Source organism: Typha latifolia, chromosome 1, assembly GCF_019914945.1.
Source record: "Typha latifolia isolate L0001 chromosome 1, TyphaL0001v2, whole genome shotgun sequence".
Taxonomy (NCBI): domain Eukaryota; kingdom Viridiplantae; phylum Streptophyta; class Magnoliopsida; order Poales; family Typhaceae; genus Typha; species Typha latifolia.
The window spans coordinates 4570364-4591033 of NC_133086.1; the positions used below are offsets into that span (position 1 = coordinate 4570364).

The 20670-nt window shown below is 38.0% G+C and overlaps 4 protein-coding genes and 1 non-coding gene across 8 annotated transcripts; 3 read left to right on the forward strand and 2 right to left on the reverse strand.

Annotated features, from left to right (window-relative positions):
• The first annotated feature begins 454 nt into the window (after window positions 1-454).
• On the forward strand, window positions 455-5034 carry LOC140802699 (GATA transcription factor 20-like). Its single transcript, XM_073158249.1, has 7 exons — window positions 455-836; window positions 2117-2203; window positions 2283-2413; window positions 3200-3322; window positions 3529-3634; window positions 4569-4641; window positions 4744-5034. Exons 1-7 carry the CDS (start codon window positions 621-623, stop codon window positions 4746-4748), a joined length of 741 nt encoding a protein of 246 aa, XP_073014350.1. The 5' UTR covers window positions 455-620; the 3' UTR covers window positions 4749-5034.
• A 601-nt stretch (window positions 5035-5635) lies between these two features.
• On the reverse strand, window positions 5636-5754 carry LOC140780804 (U5 spliceosomal RNA). The gene has a single exon (XR_012107567.1). It is a non-coding gene; the product is annotated as a U5 spliceosomal RNA (small nuclear RNA).
• A 103-nt stretch (window positions 5755-5857) lies between these two features.
• LOC140782052 (uncharacterized) lies at window positions 5858-10955 on the forward strand. The gene is made up of 8 exons (XM_073128407.1): window positions 5858-6185; window positions 6313-6408; window positions 6769-6852; window positions 7445-7605; window positions 8409-8526; window positions 9332-9467; window positions 9874-10052; window positions 10460-10955. Exons 1-8 carry the CDS (start codon window positions 5952-5954, stop codon window positions 10697-10699), a joined length of 1248 nt encoding a protein of 415 aa, XP_072984508.1. The 5' UTR covers window positions 5858-5951; the 3' UTR covers window positions 10700-10955.
• Window positions 10956-13833: 2878 nt separating this feature from the next.
• On the reverse strand, window positions 13834-14992 carry LOC140780668 (N-terminal acetyltransferase A complex catalytic subunit NAA10). Its single transcript, XM_073126365.1, has one exon. The coding sequence runs from the start codon at window positions 14627-14629 to the stop codon at window positions 14042-14044; it is 588 nt and encodes a 195-aa protein (XP_072982466.1). The 5' UTR covers window positions 14630-14992; the 3' UTR covers window positions 13834-14041.
• Window positions 14993-15472: 480 nt separating this feature from the next.
• On the forward strand, window positions 15473-16928 carry LOC140780750 (protein LIGHT-DEPENDENT SHORT HYPOCOTYLS 3-like). Of its 4 annotated transcripts, none has more exons than XM_073126496.1 (2): window positions 15473-15680; window positions 15864-16928. In XM_073126496.1, exon 2 carries the CDS (start codon window positions 16144-16146, stop codon window positions 16678-16680), a length of 537 nt encoding a protein of 178 aa, XP_072982597.1. In that variant the 5' UTR covers window positions 15473-15680; window positions 15864-16143; the 3' UTR covers window positions 16681-16928. The 4 variants fall into 4 exon arrangements, with proteins under 4 accessions (XP_072982597.1, XP_072982596.1, XP_072982595.1 ...); XM_073126495.1 differs by having other exon boundaries at window positions 15476-15686; XM_073126494.1 differs by having other exon boundaries at window positions 15503-15684; window positions 15868-16928.
• Window positions 16929-20670: the final 3742 nt, after the last annotated feature.

The window sequence follows — 20670 nt, forward strand, 5'->3', positions numbered from 1 at the left end:
GCGTCCTGGTTTAACGATAAGCCATCTCCAAGAAGTGTAAAAGTATTGCAATTTACAAGCATTATTAGTAAAATAATATCATGAACTTTGTTGCACTCCTACTCGGTAATTGCAAGCATGCATGGGTACCAAGCTATGGAGATATGATTAGACTCCGGCAATATATAAATTAGGGCAGTGAGTACTAGTCAAAACCAATAAGTTTTAATCAAAAAATACAAAAGAAAAAGGAAAAAAAAAAAAGAAAAGCCAACAAGTAAAGCAAGCATGTAGAAAATTTCCTCTGTTCACTTGACTTGACCGTATGCAATCTGGCGTGCTCCACGGTCCACGATGTTACAAGTCTCCCTCCACATCATCGGTACGGCTCCACGTAGACATCCCTTTCAACGGGCAAAATTGTAATTGCACTCGGAGTCAAGAAGGCTCTTTTGTTTACAAGACAGCCGTCGAGATTGTTTCTTATAAATAAGCGCCGTACGTCGCTCTCCACGCATGCTCCTTCTCTCTCTTCCCCCTCCTCTTCGTCACAGTCGCAAAAAAAAACCCCTTTCTTTCCTTTTTCTCTCCGACTAAAACAAAGGAATCCGCGATTAGGGTTCAGGTCAGGGTTGCGATCGATGCATCGGAGTGACGATCCTTTCATGCAGCCGCCACACCTCCCCGGCGAGATCGTCGGCGACGACGACGCTTTTGCGGGGCACGGAAACTTCTTCGGAGACGAAGGGGTCTCGCCGGAACCGGAGGCGCCGCAGGTCCAGGCGCCGGGTTCGAATCAGATCACGCTATCTTATGGGGAAAATGTGTATGTCTTCGACTCCGTCCCCCCGGAGAAGGTCGATGTTTAAATCTTGTTCCCTCTGTTTCTTTTGGGTAACTAGTTGGCTTGGCTTTCAATTGCATGCGAAGTATCTGCAATTTTATTTTCTTGATGATCTTGCACTTTGGTCTTCTCTTCGTCTTCTTCTTACTGTATAGTTCTTTGAGTTATTAACTTTTACTATGTACGCTGTGATATAGAATCAGACGATCTAAAATTATGTGTTCATGTTGTTATTACGGTCTTAATTTCGTTAGTGTGATTAGTGCAAAAAGAAATTGAGGGTAGAAAGGAAAGGGTTTACCGAGGAATTTGTACCTTATACTGGTACTTTGGTGAGGCAAGAAAGGAATTATCAGTATAAATTATAAAAAAAGAAGGGCAAAGAGTAACCAGATTAGATACCTTCTTACCTCTTCTCTGTTTTTATGGTGACTGCATTGTCTCTGTAAATATAGGAGTGTATTCAACCATAATCGTCTGCACGGTACACTTGGATTTGTCATGGCGGATTTTGTGAATATTAGAAAATAACATGGAAATAGATAACAAGAACCATCCAGTAGAAGGGGAATTAATGGGAGATTATCTTAAATTAAGGAAAAAGGGGATAGAGAATGAAGCCTGGAGGTGTGGCAAAAGCTTCTTCCTTTATGGGAGGTGTTGCTCTCTCCTCCAGCTATAGCCGTTCGATCTTCCTTAAGTTCAATCTGGGCTTGAGCTTCTTGTTTAAAGATGGTAGGGTGGGGAGGACCACACCCCTTGAACTATTCATGCCAAAAGTGTCTTCTTAAGCAATAAAAGTATAAAACACGAAGTTAGCTTGCAAACCTGATAAACTAAGATTCTTTCCCACTAGAAATTGTAACCTTATAATGAAACCATTGAATCCTATTTATTCTTGAAGTAAATCACTTGGGGAAAACCAAAGCGGCACATAATATTAGATATACTGCTAATGCAGGTAAAACAAAAGCATGAAACTCTCAAGAAATTTATGACTGTAACTTTGTGTATTATGTTTTCATGTTATTCTCTGTGAGGTGCTAATATTGTTTGCCTTAATATTCAAGAACACATGTATTTACTCACATTCACCTTATTAATACTAAGGAAGAGGTATGCGGTAACATTAACTTGAAATTCAAGTAGCTGGGATTGTCAGTTATTGTGGTGAAACTTACGTCTTAACTTATCTTCTGACTTTTCTCTTGGGCTGAAACATACTGCTATTTAGCTATTAGACTTCACAGAACAGCTGTTTCTCTAATTAGGAAATCTGTTACACTGTTACAGGTCCAAGCAGCCTTATTGTTGCTAGGTGGGCAAGAATTAGCTTCTGATGATGCTGGTGCTGTCTCATCCTACCAGCTAACTCAGAGGGTATCTTTTTCAGTAATTTCTTTGTCTTACATATCAGTTGATGGCGGATTGATTTCTATATTATCTTTCTGTTTGACAGGGGCAAAGTGAAGTTCCACGGTCTACAAATGCTCACAGGCATGCTTCTCTAATGCGGTACAAAGAAAAGAAGAAAAACCTCAACTTTGATAAAAGAGTACTCTATAGTGTTAGGAAGGAGGTGGCTTCCAGGTATATCTTATACGATGTCTTTGATCTTGGGTATAAGGTACCGACCATCTTTATATTAGCCAAGGAGACTTATAACTTCCACTGAAATGCATCATCGGATAAATGTTGTTAAATCAAATTACTTATATTTTATAATCTTGTGGATTTGGTCCTCCTATAACTTCACCCGAAGTGACCTTTTTAGTGAATAGCACAGAACAATCTAATGATCTTCATGATATGGAATAGGTTGGATTCCTGCATCTGCTGTGGCGGTGTGATTTAGCACGCCAGTGCTATGATTGCTCAGTTTTTTCATACTTTTTTTTCTTTTTGATATACTGCCTATGAACGTTAGTTGATTATTATTGAAGGGCCATTTCTTTGTTGCTCCTGGCACCACATCGTTGCACCTATTAGATGTAATGAGTTTTGTTTATATGAACCACTTACTGTTTCCTAAGAGGTAACAAGCTGGAAACATTTTCCAGGAACATCACTTGCTATTTCTGAAACTGCCTGTGTATTTTTCCTTCTTTTGAATGAATATATTCTATGCTTCTATGCTCCAACATCACTAGTCAGAACATTTTAAGCAATGGTCTCTACTTGATTACGAAATGCTGATATAAACTAACCACAGAAAATCCTGAGATGGGCATCCAATGGTTATTTTCCTTTCTTCCAATTCATCCATGAAGCTTTGAGAACTGGGAACTTTGTCAGATAACATAGTTATACATTTGTACTGGAATTTTCCTGACTTGTTAAGCCCTACCTGCTAATTTTCATGCGATGATAATACAGGATGAAACGTAATAAAGGTCAGTTTGCATCATCTAAGGTGAATTCTCCTGAAGAAGTGTCAAACCCCTTAGGCGGGGATCCTACTTCTGGCAACTGTCAAGAAGAGACGAGTCAGCATCCTTTGTAAGTTCCTGGCTCATCACAGGTGTCTTGTTGGTTGAACAAATAACTTAAAACTTCTAGTGCTTCATAAATGAAGACAACTGCCATAGGAAAGAATATAAATAATCAACAAGATCAATAGCTTCTTATCAATTTTATTCTTTTTTTAAGAATATCGAATTTGCAGTTCTATATTTTGCTGAGACTAATTGGTAAGATTCATGCAGCTGCCTGCACTGTGGAATTAGTAGAGATTCCACTCCTATGATGCGTCGAGGACCAAGTGGACCAAGAACACTTTGCAATGCTTGTGGGCTAATGTGGGCAAATAAGGTTTTTCCTCATTTTACTGTTTATCTTCAGATCAATCGGTAATCAGCAATGAAAAATCTGCAATCACTTCATTCAGAAGATACTCAGGATAGTCTACTTGCTCATAAATTGATCTATCATTTAGCAAACCTGGATCATCTTCTAGTTCTTTAAGGTTGCAGTTGCCAGAAAACCTCTAAAAAATAACCCTTGGATCCGAGTTGCTAGGAGCTACTTGTAATATTGTTTATAACGATGCAATATATAAATTATTTGATTTTCCTTCTAGTCAATGGTGCATAGGCAGGCAGTATTGGAACTATCTGATTGTTTCTTTGAACTCATCCTTGACAGGGGGCAGCCTCCCTGACAGAGCAAACTCCAAATAAGGTCTAATTGCCATAATGCCAGTTTACAGAAATAGTTGGGGAAGCAATATATTATAAGCTTATTAGACTAATTGGAGTATATAATTCTAGGAGCAGGTATATATAGATATTATTCGGTTTCACCCTGTATTGTACTGTCTAGTTTTGTCCACGTTGTGTTTAGAGTTTTCTTTTTTCCTAGGAAGTATAGGACACAATTTTCGGAAAATTTCATAACTTGCCCCACAGCATTGGCAATTTGAACTAATGTAGTTGTGATGTCCCTTGTGCTGGAAGGTGGTGTCTTCTATCTCCAACATCATTTGCCAATGATGCTTCACAAATCTTGAGCAATGCCTGGCAGTGAAGCATAACCTCCATTGAAGTTGTTACTGTGATAGAGTTTTTGGAAGCAGGACTATTCATGGAATTTTTTTAATATGGGGCTGAAACCTAGCTATCATAGCATACCTACTATTGCTTTTTATAGGCTGCATGAAGATGATAATACTTGGTGATTCAATTTTTATGGTTATCGCTGGCTATCTTGTCTTACCAATATATTTTTCTTTTTTCTTTATCTGCAGCGCATTTTAAAAAATCTTCCCGAGATTTCTACTTCTCAAATGCAAGATACATCAAGTAATCCAGATGAAGCTGGTAAGATGATCTTGCACTTTGTGACCATGAAATTATTAGTCATCGGCAGGGTACTAGAGAAATATAGATCTACCAGCTAATAATTGGCCTATTTCCTTACAGCGTGATGCCAGCTACTCTTGACATGGAGCAGAGACCGTCTGGTTTCTCCAATTTTGAACCGTCATCTGCCCGCCAGCATTGTCTGAAACAGGTGTGCCCGTGGTTTCATGGAGGGAAAAGAATCAATACTTACAGTGAACATCAACTTTGTGTAGGTAGTCTGTGTTTATAAATGAAGCTGCCAAAGGTGGTTTCTGTTTATATCCATAGATATAATTGAAAGAAAACTATTTAGCTAGCACATCTTGTAACAAAATAGTATTATGAAGAAGCTGGTAGTCCATTGTTAAATTGCCTTTCTTGCTTATAAAGATTGCCAGCGTTTGAGAGTTACTGATATCTCTGATTACTATAAATCATCAACCTGATGATATAATGCACTATTGGATTTGAAAGCTATATACAACTCCTGGACCGTACTTTTACGAGCATTTCTTGCTCTCCCTATGGTTTATTTCTCAGATGATCTTTTCAGAATCACTACTATCATAAATTAGATTCGGTCTGCAGTAGGAGAAAGATACAAATTGATTACCATGGCTCTTATGATCTCATAAATAATAGATTTAGGTCTAGTTTGCGTGCATAATTTTTTTAAAAAATTAACTTTATGCACACATTTTAAATATAAATTAAGTCTATAATTTTACTTATATCTTATTATTTGATTGTAAAATATAATAATTACTTTAAATAATTTTATACAAGAAATTTGTGTTTAATTACTAATTATAAATAAAGCTCATCTTATATAAAATTTAACCAAAATATGTGTAATAAAATCCTAATTTACAAATAAACATCCTTCGTGTGTAAACCAAGCGGTACCTTTTAACTTTAAAGCAGCCCATTTCTCATTAAAAGCTTTATAATCTTAGAATTAATAGGGCCGACTCCAATAAAGGAAAAGTGACCCTCCAAAAACAGGCGTATGCTGCTGTGTGTCGTGGGCGCACGGTATTCTTTAGTAAAAGGCGAAAGAATAGTTCGCTCTGTGCCCACGACGCAGCTGCGTGCTTATTTCTATGGACTCGAAGGTCATTATATAATACTACGGCGAAGTAGTTATTGTTAAGTTGACCGATGTGGGACTAAAACTTCTACCCCCGCCCCTCCGGAACCTGGCTCGCAATTTGCCACATTACAAGGATAAGACTTGGGCTTCGAAATATAGAGGGAAAGGAGCGGCGCGCCTCAGCCCAACCGCAATGGCGTCATCGACGAGCGCTCCTCCTTCGCCAATCTCCTCTCTCCTCCTCCTCCGCCTACACTCCCGATCTGCTCAGCTAATCTCGAGGCGCTGCCTCCCGTCCGACGTCCATGGCAAGAGGAGGAGGCGTCTCGCCGCTTCTCCGATCAGAGCAAAGCTTGGGGATAACCAGCTGCAGTATCGAAAGCTCGGCGATTCGGATCTCCTTATAAGCGAAGTCACCCTCGGAACTGTACGGTTTCCGTCTCTTCCCCATTAAAATTTTGATCTTTAAGAGGAGGAAGCTGCGAATAATGGATTTGCGCTTTGAAATGAGTCGAAGATTTTGATTTGGGTTCGTTTTGCTACTCCTCTCTCAGATGACATTTGGGAAACAGAACACAGAGAAGGAAGCTCATGACATGCTCGATTATGCGTTCGAGCACGGCGTTAATGCCATAGATACAGCGGAAGCAGTGAGCCTTTAACTTCTTTTCTAATTGGACTGCTGCATTTTTCTTTTAGGTACTAGTAATTAGGTAGTAAAATTGATCCGTATCTTGCACTAATGCTTACCCATGCATCCGAGAGGTCATAGTGTCAAATCTTGGAAGCAGCCTCCTCAGAAATTATGGAAATCGGAAAATGTTGGCGACCTGCCATTGTTGCAGGATCACCTGATAAAGTTATTATAACTCATTTGATTATTTGACTATTCCTTCTTGACTTTCTGTTAATTCCTGTGAATCCTTTTGTTCCAGATATTAATGTTACATTATTGCACTATTTTAACACTGTGGATTTCCCTGCTTTTTTTTTCCTTTTCAATTTTGAAGTACCCAGTTCCAATGGAAAAGGAAACTCAGGGAAGGACCGATCTTTACATAGGTAGCTGGATGAAGTCTAAACCCCGTGATAAGGTATCTATGTAAAGCTTGATTTTCTGTTTATCTAAGTTTCCTGAATGGTTTCTCTTAAAACATGCAGTTAAATGTGATGAATTTTACTGCATTTCAGTTGAACCTATTTGGTCATTGGCTTTTCACTTGTTTTGGATCTTGGGGCCAAAATACACTGAAGGCAAACTAGCTAACTGAGAGTATGCGAGCATAGTTATAGGACATGCTCCATCGATTTATAGTTGAACCTATAGACGCAATATTTTATCTTGTAGAGATAGATATGTCTTAATATTTTATCTTGTAGAGATAGATATCTACTGACCTTTGCTTGAACATATAGACCTGGACTGTCCGTGGTTATAGCTTTAAATTTCCCAAAAGTGTGAATGAATAGGAAATATAGCAAGTTGATATGTAAATTCTACTTTATAATTTTTCAAAGAAGTGTAGTTTGATGTTTTTCGTCACAATTCTGCCATTTATTCTGTGAACTGAATCACAAACTAGATCTTAAAGCATGCACGCTAGAGAGCATTTTGAAGTTATGGAGCAGGATATTTGGATTTCCAGAGTACTATATCATTATTCATAGTTTTACTGCATGCTGTAGGTAATATTGGCTACAAAAGTTTGTGGTTACTCGGAGCGATCTAGCTATATACGCGAGAATGCAAAAGTTCTTCGTGTTGATGCTACCAACATAAAAGAGAGCGTAGAAAAGAGTCTTATGCGCCTGTCAACAGACTACATTGATTTACTGCAGATACACTGGTCAGTATTCCTTTATCTACGAACAACTTACACTAGTCCATTTAGGCATACATTTTGGACGAACTTTCACATTGTTTAATACAGTTAAGCAGGCAACATTCAATGATCATCTTTTATATCCTTATAGGAATTCAATTTTACACGGTTATCTTGATTCTTGATTTGTGTCCTATCACCTCAATTTTGCCATGCTAATTGATAGTATTATACTTCTGCTTCTTTGTTCAATATGTAACAAGTGCATCATGATTGGGCTCATTCTGAAATGCTTTATCAGTTTATGGTGAGGTGGTAAACAAAACAGTATGGCTTTATTCATAAAATATTGATTGAATGACTAATCTGTTTTAGTCTTGAAAATCGACTTAGCTCTTCAAGAAGATCAACTCCTCTCGGCAAATGAGATAACTTGAGACAGACAAACTGCAAATCACTGAACATTCCCCCAGTTGTAGAAGAGTCATTTTGTTTAGTCAATGACCTTCTCACTTCTCCAATCTTTCATGACCAAACACAAATCTTACCCTTTCCCTGGTCACAACCAATATTCTTAATATTGTTCCTGTTCTCTTATTGTATTTTGAGGGCATTACCTAGTGCGGCGGTAACTCTTGGACTAACACCAGCGTGCTTTGGTGGAGAAGGTTCAGATTGTGGAAACGATTCATGTTCTCCTGTTATGATTGGAAGCCCTCGTGCTTCACTTAGTCGAGTAAAAACCGCATTGAAATAATAAATATCTTTTTACAGTTTCCTGATTTTCTGATAATATGGATATCTGAAAATTGTTTGTATTTCTTTAGGCCAGATCGTTATGTGGCGCTATTTGGTGAATTCTCATATAATTCAGCAAAATGGAGGCCAAGTGTGCCATTTGCTGAGCAACTCAGGGCTTTTCAGGAACTCATCAATGAAGGAAAGGTAATGCCCCGTGAGCTGTTGTTGTAGCTGTTAAATGTGGAAACCTTCATTTAGTTAAACTTAAAATTAATGATTTCTCTGAATCATTAAATGCAAATGGAAGGATGTTTAATCACAGGCAATCAATCAACTTCTAATTCCTAAGTTGGGTTAACTGTCACAAGATGAGAGGCTGACAGCTGTACTCCTTATTGGTGTATGCTTTCTTTCTTCTGTGGAGGTCTTTTTAGGCATTTTAAGCATAACATAGATAATGGGAGTACATAGTGGGCTTCTATTTGAGCAGACACGAATGAATCTCTTCATTTAAGCATTTCCATGAACTGTGGGTCGGTGGCAGCTCAGAATCTGATTGGAGAAGAATTAATTCAGATACTGAGCCAGCAATAGTCTGAATTGAGCTTTGGCTAGATAAGCTCTAGGCAAAAGGACATTCATGAAATATAAAAGGCTACTGAGGTGGTAGGGAGTCCTTTCCTGGCTAGATAAAATTAAAATTAGCCCTCGATAGGAAGGTGCAGAAGGGATCTGGTCATGATAACTTTTAAAAAAAAAGTCTCACTATAGATTTTTGACCTGCTGTAAACATAAATGACTTTTGTGGCATTACTATTTATGGTGCATTGGGCTTTACTCCTGTATGCCCCTCTTTTATAATAATAATAATGAACAAGAGTCATCCATAAAGTATGCAGCTCTTCATCGAGCAATTCTCTGTTTCATACCTTTTGCTGGTCTGACTTCTGAAAAGGATTCCAATCCTCGATCATACTTTCCTGCATCATCATTCTGTTCTCTGTTCCAGGTGAGGTACATTGGAGTTTCCAATGAAACTTCTTATGGAGTAATGGAATTTGTACATGCTGCAAAGATTGAAGGGCTTCCGAAGATTATCAGCATTCAAAACAGCTATAATCTGATCACTAGGTGCCGTTTTGAAGGTACAACCTACATGATTTTGACCTAATTTAACTGCTAATTGCTATACTAAATCCTTTGTCAATGTGATGTTGCAAATCTTTAAAGTATTGTTTTGGCTACTAAGTAGTAAACCTCAACCCTTAACTCCTGGAATGCTTCTTTGAGCAGAATATCAATATCAGAAAGGTGGGAAGGCATATTGTTATTCTTAAAATAATCTATCTCATATAGCTTCTGCAGTTTCTTATTCTTTAGAATCTTCTCCAGTTTGGGTTACTCCTTACTGCTGATCTTTAGAGCATGCATACGTAAATCTCTCGCAAGAAACTATCAATTATGGAGTTTATGATGTCCAGAGATTATCAATATTGATATTGTTGGTCCCCTTTTGTACAATTAATTTCCCATCAATGTTATGTGTGACAGTTGATCTCGTCGAAGTATGTCATCCCAGTAACTGCAACATTGGACTCCTTGCATATTCCCCATTGGCTGGTGGGGTACTCACAGGGAAGTACCTAAATGCCAACGCTGAAGCTGCAAAAAAAAGTAGGCTAAGCATTTTCCCAGGATACATGGAGAGATACAACAGGTCCTTAGCTAAGGTATATTTTTTCATAATTGAATTCCTCACTTTTTATTTTAAGCGAGTAAATGCTCATGGACAGAGTACACATTCACTACATGTAGCTCTTTTTGTTTGCGATCATTCAATTCTGTTATTTCAAATTGGTGAAAGCGTTGACGGACTCGGTTCTTGTGCCATACTTGATGCATTTTTCTCTTCAATTTTTGGATATCTGGGTTGTTATCTTCGAATATGTTTCTTGAGAGGTTTTGGTGATCTTTGTGCTTGTTCATTTGACTAGCAAACAAGGGAGGCTTGCACCTATCAAAAGAAGTAACTTTGCAAATAAACTTCATAAGAAAGATTCTGCAGAAGCTTGTCCTACTGATATATAGTCTGGCATCTCGTTGATTTCAGCTTATATACACTGCTTCCATTGTTCAGGAGGCAACTGATCAATATATCCAGCTGGCCAAGAAGCATGGCCTAACTCCTGTCCAACTTGCGCTTGGATATGTGCGTGATCGTCCATTCATAACGAGCACAATAATTGGCGCTACCTCTGTGGATCAGCTGAAAGAGGACATTGATGCATTTACTACAACCACACGACCGCTATCACCTGAAGCTACTGATGGCATCGAGAATATTTTCAAAAAATACAAAGACCCAGCAATCATTTAAATAGGTTATATATCGAATTTTGGCTTCAATTTACTTCTACTCTTTGAATGGAGATGTAGAAAGTCTGATCCCACGAGCGGTAGTGCACATAAAAAGGGTAGCATTTAAGAGGGACATCATAAAGGATCCCTAATACTACTCTTATAGCACTTGTCTTCTTGCATCTAGAGGGGATTGGCATTTCATTTTGTCTAGTCTATATCTAGTTTTTGAATTGTCAAAAAAGTTTGTAATATAGATATCCTTGTTTCAGTTATATCCTTGTGGACTGGTAAATTTCTCATGCAACTTTTGATATTGTTGATTGATATTAAAGAGGAAAAATCCTACTGGATAGCCGAAAGACTTGTCCAGCCTGCAAACACATGTCAAAACTTCGCATGCTCTTGTATTAAGCATCTTTTTGTGCAAACTTCATAGGCTCTGGTACCAAGATTCAAGCAGGTTTCCTAGTTCAGCGAATTCAATCTTTTTCTCCATCTATACTATGATCATTTAAAATGTCTTGCTCTTTCTTATTGCTGAAATGAAACATGATGGAAGCTTTTCCTCTTCACAGGAATGTGAGAATAAATTACAGTTTTACGGTAATGAACTCCATCAGCTCATTCACTTATTTTGTAATTCTAGAATAGGTATTCATATTTATTACTCTTAAAATAACACATTTATTTTAGAAAAAAATATTCTTTATGTTCACTAGTATTTTAAATAATGATGTAATAATTATTTTTAATATAATATAAAATAAAAGAGAATGAGAAAAATGTATTGTCTTTTATAAAATTACAATAAAGAGTATTAGTAATGAGATTAATGTGCCGTATAAGATATAATTTTGATAAATAATATTTATATTTTAAAATAGAAATATTCTAATATTTAAGTATCATTCTAAATTAATATTGTATTTTAAAATAAAGAAAAAGTAACTTATGAAATGAACGGAGGTTTGCAGAATAAATTTCTCTAATTTTCTAAACTTGTATAAGAAAATTTATACCAATTTAAGCTACTCCGATGTTTAGTTGTAATTCAATATAGTAATACAGTTATTGCACTTAATGTAACATAAAAAATAAAGATGTTTTGACAAATTATAAAATACTTTTTATAATGGATGAAAGATGAGAGGAGAGAAAAGATAAAAAGAAAAGATAACTATTGTTTAGTTATGTACTAAGATAAAGAGGTTTATGCGTAGAATAAGTTATGCTTATTCCACAAGTGATGTTAGATACTTTGGGTCAAGCAACCAACTTAATCACTTTATGATGACAAGGGATTTTAGGAAGACGAGATATATGCATACTAACTCTAATTGCTAGACATATTGTTCTGCGACTTAAGCTGCTGACCATATGTTGCATTGATGGCAAATACTGTTATTAAACTAAAAACACAGCAACTTATCTGGTTATAAATTCACAAAGGCAAGCAGATTGCACGCATAAGATCCAGATAAGCAAAACACAAAACAAATGGATACGAAATTTACAATGTGGATTATCTGCCATTTCACAAAACATTCACATGGATTCTAATTACAGAGTAAATTCTAACATAGCACAGAAAATAGAAACTTTAGAATGGATATTCACATAGTAAGTTGTCCGAATTATGTAACTTATACAGCACAAGGTAATTACTGTCAGCCACAGGATAAAAACCTGAATTTCGCAAGAGGATGTCTTGAATCCACAAGAAAAACCTTGACAAGAAGTTGGTAAAGAATAAAAAGCGTTGCTAAAACAGTACGACAATAGTAATTGCAAAAGATTTGCTTCTACATTCTGTCCTAGTAATGCTATCTTAAAAGACTTAGAAGCACTTGTGCACAAATGTTTCATAAGATCAATATATACAAATGCGATTTCGATCAAGACTTTGAAAGAAAATAAGAAAAGGGAGCAAAGCATGAATATGTGAGTAGCACAAGTATTAAGTGTTCTCCCATCTGGTTTAGAAATGTGAGTCTACATAAGGAGGTGCAGAGCTACTCAAAGAGGAGGGATAAAGCCGATAAAAAGGCTTATCTTCTGCTTAGCTCAGGTAAATATCAATTTTATAAGAAATAGACAATAAAAAGCCAATACTCTTCTGAAGGTGCAGCACAACAATCAACATCTATGCCAGAAACTAAATATGTCTTAACAGACACAAAGAAAAGAGCTACATAATCTCAAAAAGGAAGATACTAAAACGATTTGTAGTACCAAATCCTTCATCAATAATAAGCATGGTATGAACTTTCATCGGAAGCCAAGACGGTTTCACCGAAACGTTTTGTATTTCAGTCCTATCCAATCTGAAACTCTCTCACGAAACTAGCGTCCAACCGAAACAACCATAATAACCATTTTCTTAATAAATGTTTTAAATTTCAAAACTGAATTTGACTTGAATCCAACTTGTACCTGACTCAATATCAATCCCATTGTTTAAATGTTATTAAATTGTGTGTAACACATTGAAAAATAAGATTATTTATCAAAAGAAGTCTGAAACCAATACAATGAAACTAGAACTGAAACAGATCAAAATAAACCGAAACATTTCATTTTTTTAACTAAGCCAAAACCCAAACTTCGAACTATGATAATAATCAATAGTAAATGCAACAACACAAAGTAGCTAACATCTGTAATCGACCCATGAGAAATGTATGCAAACAGAATCAACACTACGATCAAAATATCAGAAATTTCCAACCACAGAGAGTAACTTCAGTCCCAGTCATATTGATAACCAGATAGCAGAATAAAGAAACAATGGCCTTTAAAACTCTACCTTGTTCACTGTAACAAGAGAAATCAAAGTTCTGAAACAGAATCAAATAAGCTTAAGAAAATTCACAGCTACTAAGAGAACTATCTAACAATCTCCACAAGTAAAATTTGAGTTTATTCAGAGGGATCAATGCTAACTCCAACAAAAGAAATCTAGTCACTCGATTCTGCAGAGTTGAAGTCTTAGGCTATTCAGGTTCATTCAGATGATATTTGTTCTATAACAACAAACTTTAAAAAAAATAGTTGTAGTCATGCTGCCCTAAAATAACAAATGGCGAACAAAGGGGTGAAAAAAGAACAATTGAAACTTTTACCTATGCGTAGAAAGGTGAACAATTCATCGCACACAAGATAAAACTCTTAAATCTATTAAAACAAAGTTCCAAAATCCAATCGAAGCCACATGTCAGATCCAACCGTGAATAGTAAGCCTCCAAAACCAGTCATTCTGATAACCATGTAGACAGGATAAATTATAGGTTTTTAACAAACACAGTAATTGCGATAATATTCAATCTTTCTCCAGGCAATTCAAAAGATCGCTTCAAGATTAGACCTTTTTCTCCTCCGGTGCAGAAGCGGACGAAGACGAACCAGTCTTCACTTCCCCAGAGCAGCATCCACCCGGACCGTGGTGGTGGTGATGATGGTGCTGATGCTGCAGCTTCGGTGGCCTCCCTTTAAACTGCTTCCTCATATCGTAAGCGTCCTCGCCATCGGCGTAGTACTTCGCCTCGACATCGTGGATCTTGTAACCGAGGGTGGCGGTATAAAGGTTGAAGGCGGCACGGTTGCTGCGGCGGACGTGGAGGGAGACGTACTCGGCGCCGAATACGGACTCCATCGCGTTCTGGGCGGCGGTCATGAGCTTGGTTGCGAGGCCGAGCTTGCGATGGGTGCGGAGGACCGCGAGGGAGGTGATGTGGCCGTGGCAGGGCTCGGAGGCGTCCTCCTCCATCTTGGCGAGGACGTATCCGACGATCTTTCCGCCATAGTCCTCGGCGACGAAGAGGAGCTGCGGCCACGAGAGGATGTGGTAGAGGTAGTACTTCATCTGGTAGTTCTCCGGGAGGCACATCAGGTTGCACGCCTGCATCGCAAGGAGGTCCTCCACCGTCGCTTGCCGGATGCACACCATGGTTGTGGAAATTTCAGGGATTCTAGGGTTTAGGGTGTGGTCGGGATTGGGGCGGCGGTGGAGGAAGAAGGGAACAAATACAAATTGGATGGAATAGGATCCAGTATTTTCCGAAGTTATACGGTTCTAAAAGGTATAGGGTGTTCCGATAAATTGGATGACGACCGGATAAAGGGTCGGGTCAACACGGTTTCCGAGGCACTTCGGATTAGAGACCCTGCCCTACGACTCGTATAAAGCTATCGTCGGCATCGGCAGGGGATTCGCAGCGCGATTTCATTCTAAAGGCGGCAGCAGAGCTGCCTCGGCGCCGGCTTTACTGCCTTTGCTTTTTCGATTGCTGGATTCAAACAAATATCAAACGTGGCAGGAGACTCGAAAGCATATCTTGATTTACCTAAAGCAAAAAGGAAGTGAATCCAGTTATATATATATATATATATATATATATATGCCCTTTGCAGAAAAGATTGCCATGTCCAATAGAATTGGAGCACTCTGCTTATCTTAATTATTTATTTACATTGATTAGTAGCATAAGTAACTTTGCATCTGGACTTTAATGCAATTCCTTTGTCTTTAGCTTGAAGTTAGTACCAAGTGCATATGGCCCTCCCTCCCTCCCTTATTAGTTAGCTCCTAATACTAATCACTAGGTTAGTAACTTAGTATATATATATTTTTTAATCTTGCTAATTAAGGTCAGTGGAAAGAAAATTTTAAGAACATTTGAATCACTTTCCAAGTATGATTGGTATATAGTTTGGCCAGGGTTTTTTTGGTCATTTTAAAGCTGCATTCATTGCATCCACTACTGATATTTTTTACTTCTCCCCTCCCCCTGTCACCATCATGTGATATCTTGTAAACACTGTCAACCTCTCTTCCACTGCCACCGAAACCCTTTCTCTCTCTCTCTCTCTCTCCAAAGTGAAATCAAAGCTACAGAGAGTTGCAGTCTCATCTCCCCCACTCTTTTGAGGGCAAACCATAATACTCCCAGTGACCTCCATGATTTCGAGCAGTAACCAGATAAAGAACAACACAAAAGGCAAGTGTAAGATGTCCCCCACTTGGATCCCTCTTCACCAATCCAGATCTTCTCTCCTCTTTTCAACTTCTTCCCAAATACTGGGGACTAAAAGCTTCATCTTTTGTTGTTGTTGTTGTTGTTGTTGTTGTTGTTGTTGTTGTTACTACTATGTGATTCTAACTTTTGCTTATAATCTTGCAGCCAGGAAGACGATCTAACTGAAGGTTACTACAGCCAACGGGAAGCTAGCTAAATCCTTGATCTTGACCAAGAAATTAACGACATATATAGGCATGGCAAGTACGAATTAAGCTAGCATGCAGTAAGTTCATCAGCACCAGATCCCAAATATAACAACCATTACCATCACACATATATTTATATATACACCACTACCTCAACTAGTGCAAGTTTGCAATATTATACACAACCAAGATTATTGTTAACATATAAGTAGGCATTTGTGTTGAGCTACACCACCATGGACATGACTCCCAGTAGCCCTATTGCTAGCCCTATGGCTAACCCTTCCGTCGCCTCCCCGAGCCGCTACGAGTCGCAGAAGCGCCGCGACTGGCACACCTTCGGTCAGTACCTCAAGAACCACCGGCCGCCGCTGTCCCTCTCCCGGTGCAGCGGCGCGCACGTGCTGGAATTCCTCCGATACCTCGACCAATTCGGGAAGACGAAGGTGCACCTCCCCATGTGCCCCTTCTTCGGGCAGCCCAACCCCCCGGCCCCCTGCCCGTGTCCTCTCCGGCAGGCCTGGGGATCCCTCGACGCCCTCATCGGCCGCCTCCGCGCCGCCTTCGAGGAGAACGGCGGGAAGCCGGAGGCCAACCCCTTCGGCGCCCGCGCCGTCCGCCTCTACCTCCGCGAGGTCCGCGAGATGCAGGCCAAGGCGCGGGGCGTCACCTATGGTAAGAAGAAGAGGAAGAAGCTATCTCTGCAGCAACCAGCCCTACCGGGCGCCGGCGCCGGCGCCGGCACATCATCTCATGGTGCAACTCCAATCTAATTACTACCCCATCCCCATCTACTTAATGGTATATTGTCTCCGGTTAGTTCTTATAATTACTTCTTTTACGTAGTAGCAGAAGTTAGTGTTATGTTACCAGCTAGCAAGTAGTAGTATTTTTAGTATGGATGGTAGTATTTTGTGATGGACAAATGGAGAAACTAGTAGTACTACTGTGGTTTGAACTGATAGTTCATTGCTTACAGCAGTGTACTTCACATCTGAATTCAGCTGGCAGGATACTTCTACTTTCTTTTTATGGTATATATATATATATATATATATTATATTATATATTATATATATGAGTACTGAGGCCATATATATCTATCTATATATGAGAGCCAGTGTAAGGACTTGTTAGATGTTTTTATATAGTTTGGATTGGGGAAACCCCTTTTGGCTACTAGATCTTTTGGTGCATGTCTAGCTATTTTGCATTTCAGATTCAACCTTGTTCCAATCTTGGTTTTTTTGTGAGAAAGGACTGAGCTTCTTAAGGAAACTCTTGCCAAGTGTATCATGTCAGAATTCTTATCACTACTATTTATAGAGTGTGATGGCATAGATTGCATTGGAGTGCTACATTGGACTTTTATCAGAGTCCTCAATTTTGTCGCCAAGGAAAAAGAAAGCAATTAAGTAAGTGGGTGTTTTGCTTTTTCTTTTTCTTGTTGCTAGGTTAATTCAATGTGTCATTCACCAATTATTTTCTTCTGAACTTTCGTGTTAAAGTATGTTGTCCAGTACTTAATCCTGACCAAAAAGGAAAAAAGGAAAGTTTAAAGCCCCCAAACACTTGTTCTTTAGCATTCAACAAATTCCAAAGTTTGTCTTAAACGCAGTACCTGTGCAGGATCATATATAGGAACATAGAGACGCATGCATGTCAATATGTTCAGTAGAATGTCAATCGAAATGGGTATATATTAATATTTCTTCAAAACTATGATGCACATGTATGCGTGCAAATCCAGTAACATTCACCTTGCTGCCTTTTTTTAATCGTTCAATCATTTCCAAAGTTTTTCTTAAAGGTAGCACACGTGCAAGATGACACCATCAATAAATTATGTATGTCTTTCTGATTATTGCCTTATCAAATTCTCAATTAATGATAAGTAAATTTTGGCTGTTTAAGAGGCCATCCATATATATATATGTTTGTGTGTGTGTGTGTGTGGTGTATCGTCTGTGAAATTTTTAGATAATCATGACATGAACTCAAAGCATGCCAATGAAATAAGTGACATACTTCTCATAAATCATTAAGATTTTTAGGGTTTTTCAACTAAGCCAAATGATGGACGATCCAGATATGCAGATTTTATGAATTTCCGAACATATAAAAATAGTACGATGTTCTTTTGAAATGATAAAAGTCCTGCACATTCTCAAATTTGTCTGTTAATTATTTTTATTTGGTCATCTCTTGAATATAGCAATGTGAAGTTTTCCTCAATTATGCAGTTTAACGAGTAGAGGGTAGTCGATCATATAAATCTATTCTTAGGTGTGAAAGATGCAATATAGGATTTGACAGTTCCTCGAATTAGTTTGATGATTAATCTGACTGATGCTAATGCTTCTGGGTAAAACAGCAGCAGCAGGTTCCTTAAACCTGGATGTTGGACTAATATAAGTCATCTTGTGTATGCTTGCAACTGAGGTATTGGAGTACCACATCCTAGTAACATTCATAAGGATCATTTCAGCCTTGCTATCCTTGTTCCACTGACTGCTATCTTGCATGTTTGCCATTCTACTATTTTCTTTACTTTCTGCATTAGATAAAGAATTTTGTTCTTCCCCCAATGAGTGTGTTTTTTCTTTCTATCAATCTTCGCCTTTTGTATTGAAAAAGAATCAGCGGGATCTCGTGAATAAGTACACAGATTTGTCTCGCTTTATCTTAGAGCAGTAGATCAATATCTTAGAGAGCTCATCATCAATAAATGTGACATTAAGTTTGATATATAAGAAATATGTGGCTAAGGTTAATGAGCTAAAAGAAAATTCTCAAAGCAAAATACAGTTTGATGTTTTCTTTTTCTCCTCTATACTACATTTATATAGATCTATGATTTGATGATTTGGGTGGAGTATGATACACCACTTGGTAACAATGGTACCTCCATAGCATGCAGTAATGATTTTAACTATCACTCGCATCAGCATCGCATGTTCTTCGTGCTAAGTTTATTTGCAGATACACTTAGACATATTAGATACAAGTAAATCTTCCTGAAGAGTAGTAGATGATCCGATTAATCTAAAAACTATTCAGTATTCATTCTTGAATTGGATAAGGAATGTGTTGAGCTTCATATACTGAACTGAGAGCTCTTTATAGTGTGCTTGGTCGAACATCTTTCTGCCATGGAGAAGCTTTATGATATTATTCTGAAAAGCAACTTAGAAATTCTTGAAGAATAATTGAGATAAATACAAAAGAAGCGAACCGTATTTTCCACCGGAGTATCGCAAAGCTGATGAAATTTTGATGCATGGAAGAAACTTCTCGCTGCTTCTCACCCATGTAAGCAGTTCCCACTTTTCCCCTTCGAGTCCTTCTGTCTTTAAGTGGTCGTATATATATATATATATATATATATATATCATGTCAGTAGTTATTGGACTTTATCTCCTTCAAGGCATTCGAATTGTTGCCTTCCGTGAGTCTACTATATATTAAAGATTGAAATGGAGTTTAACTTTAATTGGACATGGCTTCTTGCATGTATAGCTTTCTGTAGCTACTCAGGCATATAGGCATTATAGCTTGGATTGATGAGATTATAATCTGTACCCTGTGATACACATTCGACTGGAACTAACAACCTTTCATCCACTTCAAGTTCGTGTAAATTTCACAATTTAAAATTCTAGATATTGAATATGATTTGATCATCCATTACAATTAATTGCCTTAATTTTAACATGATAGAGAACAGAACTGCATTACTTTGTGATTGCACAACGATTGATGTTAGGTTGCCTATATCACATCTATTAGTAAACTTAATGTTCGATCTCCTATGATATATAGTTTAAGCTCAGCATATAGTGTATAGATAAACATATAAGTCTAACAAATGATTTTATCAAACAACAAAACAATAACTTTAGTACTAAAATTTTAAATTCTTATGATCATAATAAGCTCGACTATATGTATTCTGCTATGCACTTTCTTTTTGGAGATTCTCACCACTTTTATTTACCAACCTATAGAAATAGAGAATTCGCGTGGCACTATGCATTCTTTTTCCAAGATCAAACACTATAGACGACAACGAACAGCTAAAATTTAAGTTTCCATGAATACCCCCTCAACCCCTCGATGCGTATGCTTGTTCCATTGCTGATCTTTATCAGCATCAGCATCAGCATCAGGGATTGAGATTCTTATATCCAAATGGTTCATCTAATCCTCACAGAAGGAATACATATTCATTCCAACGTTAGAGAGTCCGTGGGTAATAAATAACTCGCTCAAATCTCCGCCTTTGTGAATCATCTTTCTTTAATTATACTCTATTTCTCCCTTTTGAGGATAGTAGAACCTCAACAGTGTCTTCTTGGCTAAGATTTAAATTTATTAATTATAATAAAAACATTTTTTTTTTCTTCTTTTCTTGTTGAGAAAAGCCATCAATAGAAGGGTGAATGACGTTATCGACGATAACTGTGCTTTCTACGAAGTACCTTTGCTGGTTTAAATTTAAAATTTCGAAGCACTTTTAAATGTTTTTATTAAAGATGAAAAGGTGAAAGGACATAGTGATGTGACCCCACCCTGAAATCTCAACCCCACATCCCCCATCTCATTGGGCGAGACATGCCACCCAATCGCGCACTCTGCCGTACCAGTGTACCACGTGGCTCCACGTCCTTGGTGTCGGCTGGGGTCCACGTGGCGCGAGATGAAAGGCATCCGTACTGGAGTGGAGAACGTCTCGTGTCGCATCGTCCAAAATTCGAGAGCGA

Coding starts and splice junctions, on each gene's coding strand:
- LOC140802699 (XM_073158249.1), top strand. CDS start 621: ATGCATCGGAGTGACGATCCTTTCATGCAGCCGCCACACCTCCCCGGC. Junction 2,204..2,282: donor CCTACCAGCTAACTCAGAGG/GTATCTTTTTCA, acceptor TCTGTTTGACAG/GGGCAAAGTGAAGTTCCACG. Junction 3,323..3,528: donor GAGACGAGTCAGCATCCTTT/GTAAGTTCCTGG, acceptor AGATTCATGCAG/CTGCCTGCACTGTGGAATTA.
- LOC140782052 (XM_073128407.1), top strand. CDS start 5,952: ATGGCGTCATCGACGAGCGCTCCTCCTTCGCCAATCTCCTCTCTCCTC. Junction 6,186..6,312: donor GCGAAGTCACCCTCGGAACT/GTACGGTTTCCG, acceptor CTCCTCTCTCAG/ATGACATTTGGGAAACAGAA. Junction 8,527..9,331: donor AACTCATCAATGAAGGAAAG/GTAATGCCCCGT, acceptor TCTCTGTTCCAG/GTGAGGTACATTGGAGTTTC.
- LOC140780668 (XM_073126365.1), bottom strand. CDS start 14,629: ATGGTGTGCATCCGGCAAGCGACGGTGGAGGACCTCCTTGCGATGCAG.
- LOC140780750 (XM_073126496.1), top strand. CDS start 16,144: ATGGACATGACTCCCAGTAGCCCTATTGCTAGCCCTATGGCTAACCCT.